General features: G+C 36.8%; 1 protein-coding gene across 7 annotated transcripts in view; it reads left to right on the forward strand.

The window, feature by feature from the left end:
* The window catches only part of EVC2 (EvC ciliary complex subunit 2), a 62,442-nt gene extending 42,284 nt beyond the window's left edge, over positions 1 to 20,158 (forward strand). For 3 of the 7 annotated variants that reach the window (XM_021550707.4, XM_085577672.1, XM_085577675.1), the window contains 10 exons: positions 1,225 to 1,384; positions 2,640 to 3,100; positions 5,659 to 5,863; positions 7,141 to 7,263; positions 11,178 to 11,405; positions 13,085 to 13,293; positions 14,733 to 14,820; positions 17,035 to 17,228; positions 18,135 to 18,236; positions 18,746 to 20,158. In XM_021550707.4, coding sequence (XP_021406382.3) covers positions 1,225 to 1,384; positions 2,640 to 3,100; positions 5,659 to 5,863; positions 7,141 to 7,263; positions 11,178 to 11,405; positions 13,085 to 13,293; positions 14,733 to 14,820; positions 17,035 to 17,228; positions 18,135 to 18,236; positions 18,746 to 19,019 — 2,044 coding nt within the window. In that variant the 3' untranslated portion in view covers positions 19,020 to 20,158. The remainder of the gene's footprint in view (positions 1 to 1,224; positions 1,385 to 2,639; positions 3,101 to 5,658; positions 5,864 to 7,140; positions 7,264 to 11,177; positions 11,406 to 13,084; positions 13,294 to 14,732; positions 14,821 to 17,034; positions 17,229 to 18,134; positions 18,237 to 18,745) is intronic. The other 4 variants (XM_085577671.1, XM_085577673.1, XM_085577670.1 and 1 more) reach the window with 4 other exon arrangements.
* Positions 20,159 to 21,598: the final 1,440 nt, after the last annotated feature.

Below are 21,598 nucleotides of genomic sequence, written 5' to 3' on the forward strand. Positions count from 1 at the left end.
GTAATCTGATTTATTTTAGCTCTTATTTTGAGGATTTTGGTTGGAACTAAATTGTCACAGTAGTAATAAATCCTAGTAAAGCAAAATAAGACTCTCCTTTCTGGAAAGGGGCTTGCTTATCACATTTAGATGTAACTTCAATTTAGGAATTTGGCCAGGTATCACACTGGAATGAAACCTTGAAAGCCCTGGCTTAATCTGAGTCCTGACTCTGTAATATTTGAGAAAATGGGAATTGGATAGATAAATTAGTAGGTATCTGTATAACATCCAGGTTCAGGTCAGGAATTGGTGCTTTCATTTCAAAGCACATTTCAACACCACATTTTCTAAGTCCACTGTGATTAATAGAATTATAACTCATAAGTGTCCAACAGCCTGGTCTGAATTAAGATGTTCTTTTATTCTTCTGTTGAATAAGAAAGATTTGGGAGCTTTTTGTGTAAATGTAATAACAGGTAAGTCCTGAAATTCAATTTGAGTTTGTGGAGGGGGAGATTTTTTTAACTGTTGCAGGCACTGTTGAGATCTTGTTTTCTCTTTGACATTAAATACTGTAGCAACTAGAGGTAGACCATAGATTTGAACTTCCACTTGAAAGCACTGTGGGCTTATGACTGACAATTTGCTGTTTAAGATAATTGAATTTTGCTATTATTTTGAATTTTTTATAATTCTTCTGATGTAAATTTAGTAGGGAGTATGAATATAAGTATTTTGTGGATATTGCTTTGTCTACTAAAAATAATTTTTCTTTTTACTTTATTACATACTTTAAAGAGAGATATGTTTTTAATGAGAAGGAGTTGTAAAAGACCTATAAAATGGCATTCCAGGGGCATTATATGAAAAAAATTAAATATGCATAATATATAAGGTTTAAAATGTCTCATTTGAACATCACTTACATTACAAACTGATATGTAATTGGTTTTTCACTCGCCTGTCCTTCCAGTCCTTCCTTTCTGTCTGTCCTTCCCATCTGTCCATCCTTCTCATTTCTTTTCCATACACCTTCACAAACTGCCTCAATTCTGTGCTCATCTCTGGGATTGTCCTTTGATTATCCCCTTCCTTGTTTGATTCTCCCAGGTATCACTGCTAAAGAAACAAACACTGTCCTTTCTGTCTATTTTGCTGATCCTGTTTATGGTACTAATTGCCTCAGCTATCCTTTTGCTCTCAAGAATTTGGGATAACAGCCTTCAAACACTGTCATTACAGAGCAGGTCATCTACCTGAAAGTCATTTGGGAATCCTGCTGGACCGAGCTGAGGCTGAAATTCATTTTGTTAAACAGAAATTTGATCATGATTTAAAACAAGAAAAGCAGAAGCTTTGCCAGAAACTCATTACCAAGCGAAGGCGGGAAATGCTGCAAAAGGTAATTATTTTCAATGTTTTTATTTTCATAGGGCTTATCATCAGTTAGAAATTGAATTAATTGAAAAATAAATTGTAGTTCTTACAACAGGAGTCAACACTGCCAGGAGCATGGTTTAAAATAAATGCCAGTTGGTTTCAGCTGTGTACCACTGTGTTCTGTATTAGTCATGCAGTAATTCATAGCTATTCTTTCAGAAAAAACCTGCAGAAAGTAACTTCAGCTTAGCTGGAGAAACTTCTGAAGCTCCTCTGCTTAGTGTAATGTGTCCAGGGGGGTCATGGCAAGCTTCTGTAACATGCAGACAGGCAAAAGCCAGCTCAGGTTCAGGAGCTGGTGAGCGAGACGGCTCAGGTGACAGTCACCATTTTCTGTGGGTGTCCTGATCATGTGTGACCTGAGTGAATTCAGTAGCACAATTTAAATTCAAATACAAACCAAAGCTATTTAAAAGATGCTCTACCTGTGGGTGCTTGTGGTAAAGCTCATGTCACCTCCAGCCATCTAAAAAGCAAAGGTAACTCCAAAAGAAACAAGTCATCTCATAATGTAAGGGGACTTGCAGGTGATCTGCCAGGGAGTTGTTGTTGTCCGAAGGTATATTTTCTGCCTAAAAGGTGTAGGAAAAACTATCTTGGATTAAGTGATAATTCTTAAGATGACCCAAGTTAGGTGAGGTGGATCTTACCTTTTGCAGGATGTGTTTCACTGCTTTTGTCCTTTAACAAATACCAGTGTAAGCATAGACAGCTGGCCTGGAGATGGTGACATAATCTGTTACATTTATTCTCAGTGTAGGTAGCTTTGGTTTAGCTTTCCAATGAAACTGCAAGATGGGGAAAATTTAAAAAAAACCAAACTTTTGGTCATTTTTTAAAATTCTTTTCCTTCTTTGCTATTTGATCCAGATTCACTTCTGGAATACTGCCAGATCACTGAAGTTCAGCTAGCTAAGATTATGTTAAAACACATGATGATGCATTTGTTTAGGTGTTAGCTCTTTTGTCTAGCAACAGTTCATATTGTCACAGCCCTTTTGTCTAACAATAGTCAGAGTTATCACAGACCTCCTAGGTACTCACAGAGCCAATCTGTTGAAGGCTGGGTGAGACTCTGGACAGTGAAAACCAGTTTCAAGAACATGGGAAATCAAAAGTATGAAATTTTGCATTGCTATAAAATTCATACTTAGGGAGCTAGAATTCAAGATGTTCTTTTTTCTTAACTTTGTTCCTCTTTTTGGTAAATGAATCAGCAGAAAGAGCTTCAGAAGGAGCAGTTGCCACTCGGAGACCCCTTCAAAACTACTGATGACATCTCTCATTACCTGAGACACTGGAAAAATCTTCTGAGCGATCGCACCATTGAATTTGAAGAGCTTACTGAAAAGCTTGACAATGAGGCCAGCGAAGAGCTGAAGGAGCTTCTATTTAGCCTAGCAGAGAAAGCTGTTGAAGAGCTTAAACGTGTTCAGTGTGGAGTGTTTGTACAAGAGCTGGTCAAGCTTCATGTGCCAAAGTTGTTCCTCCTAGAAGCTGTGGAGGAGCACAAAAAAGAGATGGTAATTAAACACACACAGCTTGAAAGGGAAGAACATGACAAGAACATGGCTGCTGAAGAGCTGCTTCAGCTCACCAGGCAGAAGCTAAGCCAAGAGCTGGAAACAGGCATCTCGGAACAAAAGAAAATAAGGAGCTGGGAACAGTCAATATTCATGCAAGTATTACTGTCCACTTTTTTCTTAGCTACTATGGCAAATAGAAGAGAACTAAGAGTTTTCACACCTGTCCAGTTGTAATTCCTAATGATCAATTCTCTGTTGGGCGTTTAGGAATTGATTATTTTATCCAAGTTGCTCAGCCCATGCAGTACCAGTGGGTGAGTGCTGCAGTGGAAATCCTAGGAAGCAGCAGTCTTGAAGCTAAAAACATGGAATAAAGGTTTTATACTTCCATTCATTCCATGGATGGTGGAACATCTTTCATTGTTATTCTCTGTTCTTTGAGCTCCCTCACTTTGGAAATGCCAGTTAATATGTCAGAACGAATTGGCCCCAAGTCTGAGTTCCATATATTCTTTCTAGCCACAAATCAAGCCTTACTCATCAGGTTTGGTTTAAGCTTTGTCATAATATTTCCACATAGTCCCTTAGTACACAGTGCAGTGTCTGCCTGTCCAGCTCATGGCTCCACGTGTCAGACTGGGCTGCTCTGGCCTGTGGACTGAGTGTCCCTGGCCCCAAGCCCTGAGCCAGACAGGCATCAGGACACAGGCAGTGCTGCAGAGAGTTGTGGCCCCTGCAAGTGTTAGGACCATTACTGCCTGCCGCAGTGTGACCATGGGGAGGTGGGAAAGCAGGTGGTGGCCTTGCCACAGGTGGGAGGATGCACAGAGAGAGCCCATGGCTGTGGCCAAGAGTAGTTGTGCTTCTCACAGCAGACAGCAAGGTCCCTGAGAGATCAGGGAATGTTCATGAGTGTTTCTTCTGAGCTTTCAAGTACATTTATGTCTGGTTGTTTGATTGCCTCAATATTTGCAGTACTACATTTCCTATACAATGTTTCTTTAATGGGAGACATTGTTAGAGACATGGGAACATGAAAAAATAAAATTGCAGCTTTAGGGGAAGCAACTGGAACAAGGAAACCTATAATAAGCTGTGTGGCTCTGGAGAAAATGTACCAGGCATAACAGATTGAACAGGGAGGGAGAAAAAAGAAAAAAAAAAAGGGAAAAAAAAAAAAAAAAAAGACACTGGTAAAAGTTTTTCCTTCATGCCTCTTCTTTAAAGCAAAAGAGATTTGTATGGGCAGTTTTATCCAGACAGAATAAGTTTTCCTACCACATCTTGTAAAACCATATAACAGGATATAAAAAGAAACTTTACCCATTATATTTACTTTGGTAAAGAAGAAAATTAGATTTTTCCCCATTGTTTTGGTTCTAATTTCTAGGGCTTTGTATTTTATTCAGCATTTTAAATACTTTTCTGTGAGTCATTTATATGTGTTTTCTAGCTTGTCTTTACTATCTCTTTTTTACATTGCCAAGAGCAGACCTGCAGGAATATGGAAGTAGATTGTATGACCCAGCAGAACTTGACTGTTTCTAACTTAGGATTCCATAATAACTCTGTTCAAAGCTGCAGTGTGCCTGTCATATTTGTTAAATGCTATCTTCATTTGAAGCAGCAGTATGCTGTTTGGGTTTGTTTGGTTTTTTTTCAGTAAAATGCAGGAAAATAGATTAAAAGATGCAGCAAAAACTGTCCTATCAATAGCCCCTTAAAATCCATCACGGTCTTTTTTCAGTCCATTGTATGTAGTTATGGTATTTTGATGACAGATGCCAGCTCTCATGTTTATGTTCTCATCTGCTATATAATTTTCACAAAGCATTATTTTGAATGATAGCTTAATAAAACATGCAATATAATACATTTTTCAATGAAAAGTGCTCTTTAAAAGACATGCTGTTCTTGTTTTAAATACAAACATGTTTTGTTTGTATATGTTTGTAGAATAAAATAAATTTCCAAACAAATATGTTATTTTTTGTGATATATTCTTAAAGAAGTAAGATAAACAAGAGGATGAGTGTAGTCTATGGTTAATCAGAGCTGAGCATGCTTTAATTTTAAGTCAGCTTTAGCTTTACCTAATGATTAGTTCCGTAGAGATCTGTGTTGAGAACCTTATTTCTGCAAAATGGGAACTTTGAGTAATTCAAATTACTCTTAAAATATATTGCATTTTTCAGACTGCATATTACCTTTTTGCAGTTAACAGCTGGAACCATTGTTATCTGTTGATTGAAGATATGGCATATGCATTTATAATAGGGGGAGATTTTTTTTTCTTTCTCAGTAGCTGTGACTGCTAAGCACTGGGAAACAGCACAGAGAGGCTTTATAGGAAGCTTTTATCTTGATTTCAGGTGAAGTTTAGGGATTGTATTGTCTGAAGAGGTGGAAGGATTCTATGCATAGGAAGTGTGTTAAAAATGTTATTTTATTTAAAAAATATTCAAAAGCTGTTTTCCTTTGAAAATGAAGTTTCACATTCTAGGAAGCTCTCTATGCAGAATTTAAGGTATCCACAGAATTTTTTTTGTACATGCTGAGCGATTCATTGCTGTGTGTGGAATCACTAACTGATATATAAAATAGACAAAAAAAGGATGACCACTGCTGAGTAGAGTGTTTGTAAGCATGTCTCTTACATTTTATGCAATATTGCCTAAATCACTAAACAGCACTTGTGTTTTTTTAACAGGCAACTTCTAAGTTTACCCCTCTCACTCTCAGAAGAGGAGCTGCTTAGAATGAGGCAGGAGTTGCACTGCTGCTTCTCCCAGGTGGACAGCAGCTTGGCGTGGCCCAAGATAAGAGCCAGAACCTTGCTTCAGGCTTTTGAAGTGGAGCAGAGGGACACCGAGGTGCTGAAAGTTGAGCAGAATTTAGCAATGACCAACGAACAGGTGGGACCAGTGTGGGATCAGTGTGGAGATGTGGGAAGGGTTCCTGCAAGCTACCTGTGGCTGCTGTCTGTAGCTTCTTCATAGGTGCAAAAGCAGTGTATACTTTACCTGTCTGCAAGGATCAGTGGACTTAAAGATAATTGTTTGGGCAGCAGTTGGATAAATAGGGTTTTTTTCACATACACCTGTGTATTTCTGTTGCTTTTGTGAAAGTTTTGGGAGTTTCTGAAAAAGAAATGTCTACATTGTTTTGTCTGTTTAGGAAAGTAAAATTCCTGAATCAGATGGCCTTTCTTGGCAAGAAATTTGGCATGATTTCGTTTTCTTATTTCCAAAAGATTTAAGTGTGTGCAGACAGTTTGAGGTTGTTTCCTCACATCTAAATATGTAGAAGATGAGGCATACTCAAGGTTAGAGAAATATTTCCAACCAGGAGTCTATCTGCCTATCAAATCTAGCACTTTTTGAAGAACACACACCCTGTGAGGGGTGTTTAATTCCTCCAGTAAAGTGTAAAATATAAGTGGTTTTCAGTTTTTATAAAGTATGGGGGCTAAAAATGTTTCCTGTATTAGTTGTGTCTGATGCCATCTTAAAAAGGAGGACTTGCCCTTGCTTTGTTTTGGTTCAGTTATGTTTTCTAAACTTGTAAACTACGCTGGGTTAATTATGCTATGAATTAGCCTAGTTCAAAGCCTTAATAGTTTCTAAAGTACTAAAGGAGGGAAATGACTTTGCAAAACCTTATAGTTGAACAGATGTTATCGTTTCCCCGAGAGTACATATACTTAGTTGGTATTCTTGTAAAGAAATAGAAAGGTCAAGAGTAATTTGATTACATGGAACAGTGCTTCTTAATATTATCATGGTTCATTTGTGATTCACAGACTGTGTGTTGAAAACAATGTAGATCTTAAATTAATATTCTTTGTTCATTTTTAACTGTGCTGAGGAGACAACGTATCAGTTAAAATCTTCTCTTATTATCACTGCTAAAGCTTGTTTAAAATCAAATTTATATGCTATGAGTTTTCATGGAAAGGACGAGTATATAATTCTACTTGAAAGAATTTTTTTTAAAAATTCTAACTTTGTCTGAATGTCCAAAATGAATGTTTTGAATTAATAGGCAGCACCTTCATTTCATATCTACTTTCTTAGTGAAAGTCATAATTTGCAATTGTTTCATTATTTGGTGGGTGTGCCAAGTAATAATTTTAACATTAGCATCCTCATATACCTCTTACAATAAAGCATCTTTACTCATCTTGTCACAGCAGCATTCTAAAATGGGGAAAACGGGATCCAGGAATAGAAATAAGTTAGATAATCTGAAGAAATCTTTACAGGACAAAATTGTAATTTATGAAGACTCAGTGAAAGGTGAATATTTGAATAGGGTAAGTATATTCTTTTCTGGATTGACAGTATTCTATCAATGTGAATAAGAAACAGAGAAAAAAGGTGTAAGGTATAGTGGAATGATGCATCTCATTATTGTTGCCTGCATTTATCAAGATGTTGTATTTCACCCTTAATAGTTTTTGCTTTGTTGTAATTTTTGCATCTTAGTTACAGAACTGGTTTTATGTCTCGCCCCTTTTTCTTCCAATGGTTCTGGGGCTTGGTCTGTGCAAGATTGCAAGGCTCCCCTAGATCCTGTGGTTTTTTAGGAAAACTTTCAAAACATGGGAGGTGTTTCAATGCATGCTTCAGCTGAGCAGCATTTAGTTACTGGACATCTGCTCATCCTGCTGAAAATCCAAAAGTAGATCCTTAGATCCAAAAGCTTTTTGGGCAGGGTCTGAGTTTATTTGTACAGAGCTAATTGAAAGGAAGTCTTGATTCTGGTGGATGCCTTTTAAAAACACACAGCCTCACACAGTCTAAAGTTAATTATTGAGAAATTAGTGGGGCCAGTCTTAATACAGAATTTTGAAGGCTTTTTACTTCCCTGCTAGTAGATGTTCCAAGAGATCTTTCACATGTGTACAACATGGATAATAGTAGTTTTGCATGTCAGGTGGACATTGCAATGATATGTTTGTTAAACACAGGTGGTGCACATCAGTAGAAACTATGCACAACAAGCAGGTGTCATTGGTAAATAAAATTGGTAGATAAAAAAGTAGTTTGAAAAATGATTACAAGATCAACTTTTGTACCAATTAGGGCAAAAAACTGGTTTTACACCAATTTCTTAACTTTTTATACCTGTATCCTGAAAAATGAAAAATACTGGGTCAGCATGTTAATTCAGAAATAGTTTCACTTTTGTGTGAGACCAACACATTTTTTGATTTGGTTGCAGATGAAAAAAGCAAATGTTTATCTAGTCTAGTCTAGTCTAGTCTTTGAAAGTGAGTGCAGGTGCTTGGGCAAGACTGCAACAAGAAGGCAAGTGTGTTCTAGCACTCTTCAGTAGTTTGATAAGTGTGGTCTGAGAATGTTCTAATCCTGTAATAGAGGCATTGAAATTTTGATTTCAATACCTCATGCCCTGATCTTCAACATTTAGATGGTTTTGGTACTGTTCTTTGATTGCACATCAGATTATGGGCTAAGCTTTAGAGGCAAAAAAGTACTGAATACTTGTTTGGTAAATGTAAGGCAGTAAATACTGTCTTACATTTTTATTAGAATCTTGTTTTAAAATTGGAAATTTAGCTTCTCTAAACCTCTTTGTTCCAGTTTTATATGCACCATCTGGCATAGCTGTTGTTGTTCTTATTGTATGGCTGATTTCAGAGCTGGCAACAGTCAGGAAGAAACTCATGTGGCTAGGGGTAGAGAGTAATACCAGCTATATGATGCAGCACTTTGTTTAAGAGGAGTTCATTTGCTGTATAATGTTGAAGGTGTTTCACCACCCTTGTTGTAAAATATTTCTTCCTATTTAAAAATATTTATATTAATTTAATATTAATTTAAAGTATGCATTAATAAATATGTTTAAAAGTCTAACTATTTCTAACTGTTCTAAAATATTTCTTCCTTAAATTTAGAATAAATCTACCCTCTTGTAGTTAAAACAATTGCAGGAGACCCTGCTAAGTGGTTTATTCTCATCTTTCCCCCTTAAGTACTGAAAGGCTGCAGGATGGTGTTCTCTGACCCTTCTCCAGGAGAAATATTGATAATATCACATGAGCAAGAACATATCACAAGTGTATTTGGTTCCAAATTACATTTTACATTTGCCTCTCTGTCCTGGGGTGACTTTATGATGCTGGTACCTCCACACCAGCACCAGCAATCAGTACACTCTCTCTACTAGATAATAGAATTTTTGTGATACACAAGCACTTTTAGCAGATCTTTTATCAGGGAAAATCTGTGGGCATCATATTAAATATTTATCATCTTGGGTTCTAAATATGTCTGTAAGACTGAAGTATTCTTCAATGCTTGCTTAAAATTAATCATAAGTAGAGTCAATTATGTATATACATGTACATAATTGTGATAAACATGAATAGGACACTGATAAGGTTTTTAATGTTTTTAGTACATATAATTTTGATTTGTGCAAAGATATTCTGGCCAGAGTCAGGTTTTGTGCCAGTGGGAAGTCATACAGTGTCTAAGGACTACAGCTGGCCTTTCTGGTGTTGTAGTTTGCACCAACAGGGCAATTGCTGTAAGTCTTCATTATATTTAGACAGTTAAAATGGGGGAGATTGATTACATGTACAAAGGGGTGCCTCCTGTGTTAAAGCACTACCCATGCAGATACCAAATTAAATAGTCAAGCTCATATCTGCATATTCCTTAAGAAAGAGGCCAAACTTGATGGGATAAATGCTTTTTAGTAGAATGCAAACATGAGTATCTGCTCTCAGAGGCCATGGTGGTAGTAAATAGTAAACTCGACCAAAACTTTAAAAGGTTTTGACATTCCTCCTTTGATGACTGTGGTTCTTCCATTCTGTCACAGGCAGTAGTTATTTGAGCATTGCTGTTAAAATGCATAGTACAGGAAATCTCTGAAAATGCTGATTTCTGAAAATGGTTGTGATTGGTTTGGGTTTTTTTGGTGTGCTGTGAAACCTATGAGATTAGATGTGTCAGGATGAAGAGAGAATTTAGAGATGGAGTGAGGAAAAACCTTGGGCTCTGATATGCAACAGAATGTGGATGGCTATGTGGGGCAGCAGGTGTTATCAACACCAAGTAGTGGAGTTGGAGCTCTCAGGCCTTCATGTGCTTTCTCTGTCTGTGTCTTCTCTCTTAAAATCCAACTCTTTGAGCCCACATGAATAGTACAGGGAGAGAGAATAAAATCAAACAGGTAATTGTTTACTGTAGTCTTTTGAAGATTCAGCTACCTAAATGCTGGATATGCAGTGTAGCCATCAGTGTCTAACCTAGACATCCACCTTGCATGTCGGTGGAAATCCGTATTTTAAGATAGGAAACCTACTGAAAGGTATCTTCCTTTTCTTTGAGTGTGAAGGGAGCTTAGAGTGACAAGCTCAGATGGAAGCAGGTAAGGAAGGTAATTGCAGCTGGCTGTTATGCACATTGTCCCACAGAAAAATAGTCACAGTGCAGTGTCCTTGGTTGTCAGTGTCAGTGGTAGAGCATGGAGAGCTCATCACACTGCATTGGATCATGTGCCTGCACATGCTGCACTTGCCTTTCACCCTTGAATAGTTCCTGTGGATGTGCCATCAATTGTGTGGCAGCAACACAGTTACTGAATTAAATCACTTTGATTTTATGCTGTTTGATGTTGATCCAATCTGATTCTCATCTTATTTGAAATCCATTGCTGATAGACTTTTGATTTACAGTTTAACTCTGTTTTATATAAGAAGATATTTCATTATTTGCTCAAAGAATAGTAGGTTGAATGTCATCAGTCAGGATTAACTGACACTTCCCGATTTGAAACTAAATACAGTGTTTCTAGAAGCTCCATGTTTTTTTCTAAGCAAAAGGGCATATTTTATCTTTTCATTTAAACATAGGTAACCATAGATTTATTTGTGTTTCTAGCTTTTAATTTTATTATAATAAAAATTATATAAACCCTCTGGTTTGGGTTAGCATTTAATATTAAACTTTTGACTACCCAAATCTCTTTACAGGGTTTGACTGTACTGTAATTTTTTTTTTATTACAGTAAAAACTTGGAATTGAAAGTTAAAATCACTTCTTGAAACAATGTGTTATATAAGATAACAGCACTGATTTCTTTGCTGTCATAATCCTGCTTGTTAATAACAGAGTACTAAAATCATAACTGTGCATATAAGAGTTTCTGTTAATCTATCTTTTGTGTTTCGGTTTTTGTTGTTTCTTTTAATAGATTAAGTATGAGTTGCAGCTTGAAAAAGAGTGTCACCTGCGCAATCTGGAAAACAAACTTGGAGAGTATAGTGCTTCTTTAGCCTTTCAAAAGACTGTTAAAAAATCCAAAATGTTGGAGCTGTATACTGCTATTGTAAATGTGCAAGCTTTGCTCTTTGAACAACTGAACACATCAAAAACCCTGTCAAAACTGGAATGCATTCAAATTTTAGAAGCACATAATCCTGTAAGTAATGTAGTTGTTAAAAGAAAAAATCCTGTTAGGAAAGAGCAACTATTAGAGTGTCTTTGATTTACCTGCTGGTTTACAGCTTCTGGTGGCCCAGACTTCAATTTCTGTGAGTATGTGCACTTCAATGCATTCAGTAAAAGACATAAAGAGAAGGAGAGCCAAGGAAGATTGTGTATTATTATTTTTTATTTTTTGTTATAGTTGCATGAAGTCATTTTTATGGCTACTTAATATTTTATTGATTGACAGAAAGACAATTGAGAAGTGATTTGGACTCATGACTGGAAGAGTAAGCTGTTGTGTCTGTCTTACAGAATTGCTCATGTTATAATCCTGTCCATATGCAAAATCATAACCACATGATATGCTTCAGTTGTCAAGTTTTCAGAGATTATCAATACTGCCTCCTACCTATCTCACTCCAGGCACACTCATGCAGTTTAAATAGCAGAAAATCTGGAAAAACCTCTTCCCTTCACCATATTTATTACATATTTGATATGTGCCAATTTTCTAATCCTTTTTTAATACTTCAGTGCTCCGTTTTCACAAGGACTCTTTTTTTCTGCATCTGCTATTTGAAACCATCCAAGTGAGGCTTGGGAAGAGCACTGGAGTAGAACAAACAAAATGGGTTTTTGAGAAAAGCCTCTTTGCTAGAGGGCATCATTAGACAGCTACTGCTGTGAAAATTCCTTGTTAAATTTTAATGTGGTCATCTCTATAGTGTTTCTCATACAGTGGCAGTTAGAATGCTTCTATGCCTCCAGTTTTGCTTGAATTTTTTTAGAGCTGTAGGAAATAGTGAAAGCTGGATGTAGGAAGAGTATTGTTGCCTTTTATACCGTGTGAGAGGGCTTTTCAGAGAAGTTGCTTTTTCCTTCTCTGCCCTTGAACAGGTGAAGAAAAACGATTGAAAAAGGGGCAGAAGAGAATAGCTAACACTGGGTTAAATACAGCTGTTGAGGCAGAGGAATAAATTAAAATTCAGCATTTTCTCCAAGATGCAGGTTAGGAAGTGGGGCTTCAAGATAGTAAGCAATGTAAAAGTTGAGGTGAGACAGCAGTGACATTGGAAATGGGAATATGGAACCTTCCTTCCGGTGTCCATTTTGACTTTTTGGCCAAAATGAGATCTATAGCATGGGGGATCCAGTCCCCTGAAGACTTTGGATTTTTACTTTTTGATTTTTTGAGCAATTTATTTTAACCTTATCAGACAAATTATTAATTACTGCCTTTTAACATAAATCCCTTTGATATTAGCTGTTAATTTGGTATAACTAAAATTAGTCTGAGTTTCTCAAGCTGTTTCACTGGGTTTATGCAGCTTACAAATGAATTTGAATGGTTCCTTGGTTTTGATGTCAGTCATGCTGGCAGTGTAGTTGCTGGATGTCCTCTACAGTGGAAGGTTTCTTTGACTTTTAACACAATGAAAATTGAGTCATAGCTTTCCTTATTGTGCTGATATTCATAACGTGCCAGTCATGTTTCCTGAAGCTGTGCAATGAATTGAAAAGTGTAATGACTGCAAGTGGCTGGGTAGAAAAAGAAATGAATAAAGTAATATCATAAAATCTGATACCATCATCATTTTTCTTCACTCCAAATGAAATTTTTTCCTTCAAGTTATAATTAACTTCTTATCATCATGCATTTTCAACCTCTAGGAGATTGAAGAACTTGAAAAGAAGCTGGAGTATGAGATGTTGCAGAAGGAGTCAGCACAGCAGCATCTAATGACTAGGCAGAGGTGGATTCTGGATGGTTTGGGACTCTCAAATGAAGCTGTGGACACGAATGCAGAAAGACTTGTAACAGTTCTGTTAAGACAGGCCATGAATAAATGTAAACAATTTATACAGCTGTATCAGCAAAGGTAAGTTCTTTGGTCTCAGGTTTTACTATGTTACTGCAGTTCTTATGGACCGTAAGAAACTCTGGAGAAACAGCAGGAGGAATGTTCTGCTGTACTGGGGAGGGACCATGCATCTGTATTTGGGCTGCCTTCTTGTTCTGTGGCCCAAAGCCTAACTGAGGAATTGGGAATATTGAAATAAGAAACACGAAATAATAATAACTTAGTAGCATATAAATGGTGCTGTGTGTTGCATGGCAGTCACCATTTTTTTGACAGGGATAGTGGAAAAATAATGATATTCCTTATCATTAAGAAGGAAGATAATTTTATTCCTATTACTTTGTCTCCCAGGAAGATAGGGAGGGATTTCAGAGCAACATGATCTGCTGGGGTCAGAGGAAATAGCTGAGACAATTTAAATTGAATTTCCATCTCCATTGTCGTACTGTAGACCGAATTCCCTGGCACACAATTATTTTTGATGAGATGTATAAACTCCTCTTCAATTTCAATTTCCCCTGGCCAGTTTTTAAGTAAAGATATCAGCGACAAATAAAATGCCTCTTGGGAGGTATATAGAAATATCTGTCTTGTCATAATAGCTGCCTAGCAAAAATTGGGTGATAATTTGCAAAATTGCAGCCTATTGTATTATTTTTATTAGGGTTACAGGAGGTAGAAATGACATTTCCATGTGTATTGCACAGTATTAAAAGCCTAGCACATTTCAAGCTTCATGTAATGTCCTTAAAGTGTGCTTTCCATTAGAAAGTGGTTTTCCATAAAACCACCAATATATTAAAAATGGCTGTGATAGTGATAAGTCTGTTTCAATTCTGAAAAAGCTAGAACTCTACTCAGTTTAGATGAACAACTTTCCTGTTGCAGAAGTAAAGAGTCAGTAGAGGATCAGATAAATCTGCACGAGTATCCACAAGGTGGTAACCTACCAGGGAAGCCTTCAAAGAAACTGTTACTTGGCTTCACTTGAAAACTTACTGGAAGAACCAAGTTTTGTACTTTTGTACATTGCAGGATTTTTACATGATGTCATCATGTTTTGGTTTAGAAAAGAAAAATAATCACTAGCAATGAGGAAGTTAACTGTTTAATATCATATTTCAGCTACAAAAAGATCCACAACTTGCCTTAAAGTGTGGTGATGAAATTGAAAAAGGAGGGAAGAGGATGGGGACAGGTTGAATCACGTTGCTTTGGAGTGATTCCAGATTTGAACTGTGTGCAAGAGCATAGTCTTAGATTCTGCTCTGATGTTTGTTTGGGTATTCAGGGAAGAAACAAAGAGAATTTGGCATGTTTTAGAAGTTAAGTTGCTCACAGCAAATTTGCTGACAGACAGATATGCTTCCCGAATGGGTGACCTTCCAATTTTGTTTCTTATAATACAGTCCTTGTACATAGGAAGATTTCAATGTTAATTCTGTCTTTCACTTCAGCTTGAGAGATGAACAATGGAATTGTGTGGTGCTTGAAGATCTCCTGGAAAATATAGAAACAAATTCATTTTTGGCAATTTATAGTCGGGTAAGTATGAAATTGAACAAAGCTTCCAAGTTTAAATTACAACTGTATTTGGATATCAGCTTTTCTTCTTTTTTGGGAACCATTAGATGTATTTAGAGTTACTCTGTGCTAGTAGTTGCTACCAGTTTGCAGCCTATACTGTCAACCACTTCAGCTAATTCTGAGCCACTTTCAGTCTTTTGAATTTTACTGAGTTGTACTTCTATTTGTTCCTTTACAGATCCTTTCAGGATCTGCATTTCATTTATTCTGTTGCATTTCATTCTATGGAGACCTGAAGTGCCTAATTTTCTTGTTAACAGACAGATTCACAGTTGGATGTTCATGTAATGAAAAAAGGGTTTTGTTTAGATTTTAATGAGCATTAAGAATGATTTGCATTGATTATGTTTCAAAATTAAATAATAGCAGGAGTGCTAGTTAAATTTTCTAGTATCATTACTCATACTTGTTTTCAAAACTGGTTTAAAGGTCCTGAGAACATTTAGCCAAAGAGAGCAGAGGAGGTCTCAGAGATCTATCATGTTTATTCTCACTTAATGTTGCATTTTGTAAGTTTCTAGAAGAGCAGTGTTTAAAGACCAGAAGTACAACACAGCACTATAGAAATTAGACTTAGGTGTCTGCATTAAGATTTACGGGCTTACTTGCATTCTTCTCCAAAGAAGAATCAAATAATTTCTTTCACTAAGTAGCCTGAGCAAACATCTCTTTGGTGTTCAACTTTGGTGCTGAGTCAGGATGAAAATCCTTTAAGAGCTGTACAAATTTACTAATCTCTCATCAGTCTTAGGATTTTGTCTTGTTAATTCTGTGTGATCTCAGTGGTTTCCATGTAAAATCTGTACCAACACTGAAGAGGCCAGAAAACTTTGGAAAGTGACTAGTTTTCTTACCTTTTGGAGAGAATTCTCTGCTTGAAGGACAATTATGGGAAAAGGGGGTTGATTGAATTCTTTCATTTGTGTGGCTGTCTAAATTTGGCTTAATACTGCCTTGCTGGTGATGCTTTATTTCTTTCAAAGAAGAAGATTCAGGTAATCCAGGGATGTCCTAGGTGAATTCACGCAATGAAAAGTTGTCAGTCAGAAAAGGAGGCAAACATTTGCTGTGACTTTTTGAAACTACTGTAGACAAAGAACCTGACTGTCTTCCTGCATGGTGGGACCTTGTGGGGTTTTATGTGACATGGGCTTTGTAGTCATCTCCTCCATCAACACTTACAGGAGGGTCTGCAGAGTGCTGGTAACTCAGCTGTCATAAGTCATCATGTTTGGCATCTTACCTAACTTCAGCTACCTGAGTTACATGCATGGCTTGAATAGACAGCAGCAGCTTTTTTTCTGGCATTCTTTGAGACATTTAACTTGGTTTCATTTGCCTTACTCTTTTCATTCCACATAATTGTAGACTTTTCATATTTGATATACACAAGAAGTCTGCAGTATCTGGGGACACTGTATTTATGACAACAGAACAGAAAATAGCAATGGAATTTTGGTGTTTGGGGTGGGGCAGGAAATGGGACTGGCTGAGTGTCTATGGAACAACTAAATTTGAACTCAGTCTATTTGAACATTATATACCTTATGAATATACTTTACTATTGACCTTTGGGCAAAATATGGGGAGGACGTTTTGAAATAAAAACATACTCCCAAAAGAAAAGCAGGTGTTTTCCTTCACCTCTTAACAAGCTGTTCTCTGAGCTTATCACAGAATCTGGTGTTCAGAGAAGCTGAACAATGAAGTGGTCAACCACGACAATGTGTAAAGTTTTTCAAGGCTATTTTTCCATCCATAGTTTTACAGACCAAGGAATGCCATGTTGCTTCCTTGCTATCTTGAAATTATTTCTTTATAATAGTAGAATCCATAAATTAGTTAAGCCTTAGAATGTAACTGTCTTGTGATTTTTCAAACCAAAGGGCATCAAGTACATACCCTAAGCAAATATGCCAAGATCAACTGGTTATTTAGTATTTACATTGCCAAAATCCCAAATGAAATGGACAACCATGATATTCATGGGCCACTGTGGGTAGAAACAGTGAACATGGAAGTGTGACCACTTGATGCTGAAATTGTCACCACAAATATAATCTTCAGTAATATTTTTTATTTCCATAATGACTATTTAATAACAGTAACAGATTGGCTAACATTTATTTTCAATGCTGAATTTTTCTGTCTTCTACTCATTTAATCCTCTAGGAACTCCGTCTGGCAGGTTATTTAGCTAAACTGACCAGGGTGCCACTGGGGGTCTTGCACCGGGTTCTGAACTTGTTGCTGCCTTCCAGCTCACAAAGTGAGGTTCTTTCTGTCCTCGATTCCATCAGTAAATATTCAGATGGTGGTATTGAAAGTGACAGTAATGCAGATGAGTCTGGCAGCTGTAAGAAAAGGTAGGTGTGATGTTTTCTGGTAGACCACTGCAAGACAAGATTGTTGGTTTATGTGTATATCTGTTTGCTGGACAATGAAATTGATAGCTATAGAAAAAAAATCACAGGTGCACAAGTTGCCTTTTGAACTATTTTTCTGGGGTAAAAATACTTTAAAACTGCTACCTTATTTTGTGGAATATTTTAACTATAATAAATTTATTGATAAAAAGTTAAAATAATTTTATAAGTTCATTAATTAAAGTTATTTCATAAGTGTATAAATCCTGTTCTGATAATTTTCTTTCTGTTGCCTGAATTGGAGTTTGTTAAAATATTTTCTTTCCATCTTTTTTTTTTTTTACCATGTTCATGACACACTGGGTTTTAGTTGTCTGTAACTCTTAAAGATGTAAAAGAGATCCTCCTTCCTAATAGTGAAAGTTGCAACTTTGCAGATGTCTGTCCCTTTGTAGTTAATTACTGAAGTCCCAAGTGGGCACTGAGTTTCCCTTTTCTCACAGAGACTGGTAGACTCTCAGGGCCTTTGTCACTCCCCTTTAGCCCCATTAGCATGGACTGAAATTTGTGCAGTAACACCAACACCGGGATGCTCCTGGACCTGCTCTCCCAACTCCCTGCCATGACCTGGGCAAGAGACGAAAGCAGATGTTGTAGCACTGAGCCCAGTCCTTGGCAGATGTGGGTTCTCAAGGAACAGATAAGAGTCCTTGGTGCCATGCCCTGAGGTGTCATCTTAACTGATTTAAATTATTTGTGGCAAGGCAGCAAAAGTAGTTGAACACTCTTACTGACTGCATTTGTGCTGTCGCTGTCATGGGTTTGGTAGCTAAAGTCAGAGAGGGAAGAAAAATGTGTATATTTGGGGATTTGCTGCTGGGAATTTTTCTTTTCCTGCTCTTTCAGAAAGAGCCAAGAGTTGTGGCAAACACTGGAGAGCAAAATAAGGCAAGAGCTGATAAACAGAAGTTTAGAAATTATCCCTTCTCTAAACAAGAGAAAAGACAGGTAAGAAGAAATATATCCAGATTTTTTTTTGTTTATAGTTTATTTAATGTTTATTTATTTTTGTAAATAGTTTATTTATAGTTTATCTAAGATTCTTCTTACAGCTGTTAGAAATCAGAAAATTAGTTCAAAAGTATGCATTTTCTAACACTGTTCTATCTAATGCTTGTGTTTCCTGCCACATATTTATGCATAATAAGCAGTTTAGTAAATACGAAAAAAGATTTTTCTGTACATATCCACAAAATTCTCACATTTTCACATATATCTTTTGCTCATCTTCCCTATATTTATTTATTATAAGGTTACCTTTCCTTTTGTGATTTTGTATCTCAGAAAATGATATGTGAATTATTGGGGATTAGAATGAAAATTACAACTCTCTCTGTTGAGATATGATTTTCTTTAGCTTCCAAAGTCACCACTTCTGTGGCAGGGTATGGTATAGGAAGTTGTGCATTTTTTGCCTCAGTTTTCACTTTTCAACTCAATTTTTCTCATTAATGTAGTTTGATAAAGAAGAAGCGACTTGCTGTCTTGGAGAAAGCAGCGTTCATTCATCTGGGATGCTCACCTGTACATCCTCCTGTGGAGCAGCCTGATCCACCTGTTTCTCTGAGCTCTGCAGCTGCTGAAGCCATAGAGCTGTTAGACACAGGGGAGAAGATACTTTTATTCCGTGAGCCAAGTGATCCAGTACTTTCTTTGCATAATTTTCCAAGAAAAAAGAAAAAGAACTTTCTTAATTCTAAAAAGACTGCTTGTGCAAAGATGGACTCATAAGAGCAACTTCCATTCATTTAGGGAAGAGGAAGTTATTTAAAATTCAGTAAAATGATGAGGAAGAATCAAGTGCACGGTTCAAATAACGTGTTGTTTTAATCTGATTTGTCTGATATTGGAAATAGATGTAATTTTAGAATGGCACAGTCAGTGATGTGCATCTTGCATTTTTAAATTCTTGTCAGTGCTTTGTTGCACTAGGTAAAGTATGGATTTTCTGTGATGCATATTCTGGCAGGCAGGGCACTGTGTTCCTTTACTACATTTTGGTCATTTTTGCACTGATTTTGCCATAGCTGTATTTTCATAATTTATACAGAAAGGTTATTTATTGTATATAGAAGGTACTGATTTACTATTCTTTTATTTTTATTGTTGTTGTAAGCTGCAGTATAGGAGATGACATGAAGAGATGAAGTAGGTGAACCACATGTCCTCTGATCTCTGATTTTATGTTATTCTAGTTAATTTACTGTTTAACACAGCGTTTCTAATAGGCTTTGCCTGTTACTTCTGCAGTCTGTGTTCTGCAATGACAGCTGGTAGTCCAGATCTTTACCATATACTTGTATACTTAGCCTTACACCCTGGAGTAACTTCAGCATTTCACTGTTTCTAAACTTATTTCAGTTGAACTGTGAGTCTGTCTACAGTTCCAAACTGTTTTTACAACCTGTTGCAGTCTTTTCCTTGGTGAGACAGTGTTATCACATTTGCTCAGAAGAAAAGTGAAAAATGTAAATTGACATGTAATAATACCTTCAGAAGCTCCTTTGATTGCAGTGCTGCCAATTTTCACAAACTTAGATATTTTTGAAGTTCTTATTTGTGAATTTCTCTAAATTGATGAGAATATTATTTTACACTTCAAAAAGAGTTAACTTGACTAGTTGACTCGAAGAATCCTATAAATATGAATCCAAAAAAGAGGAACAGGAAAAAGCTAATTAAAATAACCACATGTATTTGTTAATATTTTCTATTATTCAAGCCTGTTTTGAGGGGGTTGTAACTGTATTTGAATGCTGTGCTCTGAGACCACAGTGATCATATATTTTGTATTTTTTCATTTACAGATTCTGTGCCTTTTTATTAATAGGGTGCCATATTATTTAAAAAATAAAATGTTACAATATTCATGTATGTGCAGTTGGCATTTTTTTCCTCACTTCTCTGACAAGTTTAAATATTTATTCCACAGAAGACAATTAGTATTTCGTATCACTACTGGCATTAGAAAATGTATGCAGTAATTAGAGTGACAGTCCTAATTATTATTTGATTGCATTCTTCAGTCTTTTCGTGGGAGTGTTTGCTGTCACAGAAGGAGGAGTCTGTCGGGGTTGTGGGAGTTCAGAGTTGCTTTTTTAGCTGTGTCTGTATTTCATCCCCAAGGCACAAGTGGGTAAAGGATAGGGTCTGTCCTGCCTTGGAAGAGGGCCAGAGCTGTACAGGAGGAGCCTCAGATGCTTCAGAAAGAGGCAAGAATGCAATTGCCCCTAGGCATGAAAGCAATTGGAAAACTTGGACAGCTCATGACTGCAAGGAGCACTTGAAAGCTGAAGTACCTTCTTGAATGGCAATCCCTTCCAGGATGTCTTTGCAAGCCCAGACTCTTCACTGTTACAATATAAGAGGGAAATGACAGTAACTCATCACAGGTATGACATAGAGGCCAATAGCTCTACTAGGTTACTATAATAAAATGCAACATCTGAATATTGATTACAATATCAGTTTATTATTCTTAATATATAATCTCTGTGTCTAGCAATAGAAAGCTGATTTGTAACTCTCTCACACCTCATCACAAATTTGAAGCAGTTAAGTGACTGTAACTATTCTAGCAGGGAAAGTCACTCCCTGCTGTGAGTCACTGTCGTGTCATGCAATACATATTCAAAGAAACATCCAGATCTTAACATCTCTTGTGCCTTGTGAAAAAAGTACTAACTAGGAAATAGCCCACTTCAGTTACATTCAGCTTTGAGTCACTCAGGACAGAGGGACAGCTGTTGATTGTGCAGTTTTGTGTGTGTGCCATAGGTATTACCATCTTTATTTCATAGCTGAAGTTCCCAAGGAATGTGTGTGCTGGACAAGCCATTCAAATTCATCCCATTTGGATTCACAGTTGTCAATACAAGAAGTAATGTAAGGCCAACTTCTTCAGTATTTGAAACATTGTCCAAATCAATTGTGTTCCCCTGGAAGTTCATTGTTTCTCCTGTTGTCCTTGACAGTTCCTTGTGTACTCCCATCTCCTTGCACTGTTCTCCTCCCTCAACATGAAGCCATTGGACAAGGAGCCAAAACATAAAAAGAACAAGGAAAAGTCACTGTCCTTGGACAATTATTTAATCCATACAGTAAATGACAACTTACTGGCAATGGTAAATTTCATTGAAGAAACTATTCTCCATAAACTGTACCTTTGTTATGATTTTTTCAACACATGCTTCAGTAATGTTAGCTTGCCCAGGGCTCAGGATTTTCAGGAGGCTTAGTTATGCACAGGCTCTTCAGCATTATCAACAACCCACCTTTCTGCTCACCTTACTGTATTTTTGGCTTGGGAG

Source organism: Lonchura striata, chromosome 4 (assembly GCF_050655825.1).
Source record: "Lonchura striata isolate lonStrDom1 chromosome 4, ASM5065582v1, whole genome shotgun sequence".
Classification (NCBI taxonomy): domain Eukaryota; kingdom Metazoa; phylum Chordata; class Aves; order Passeriformes; family Estrildidae; genus Lonchura; species Lonchura striata.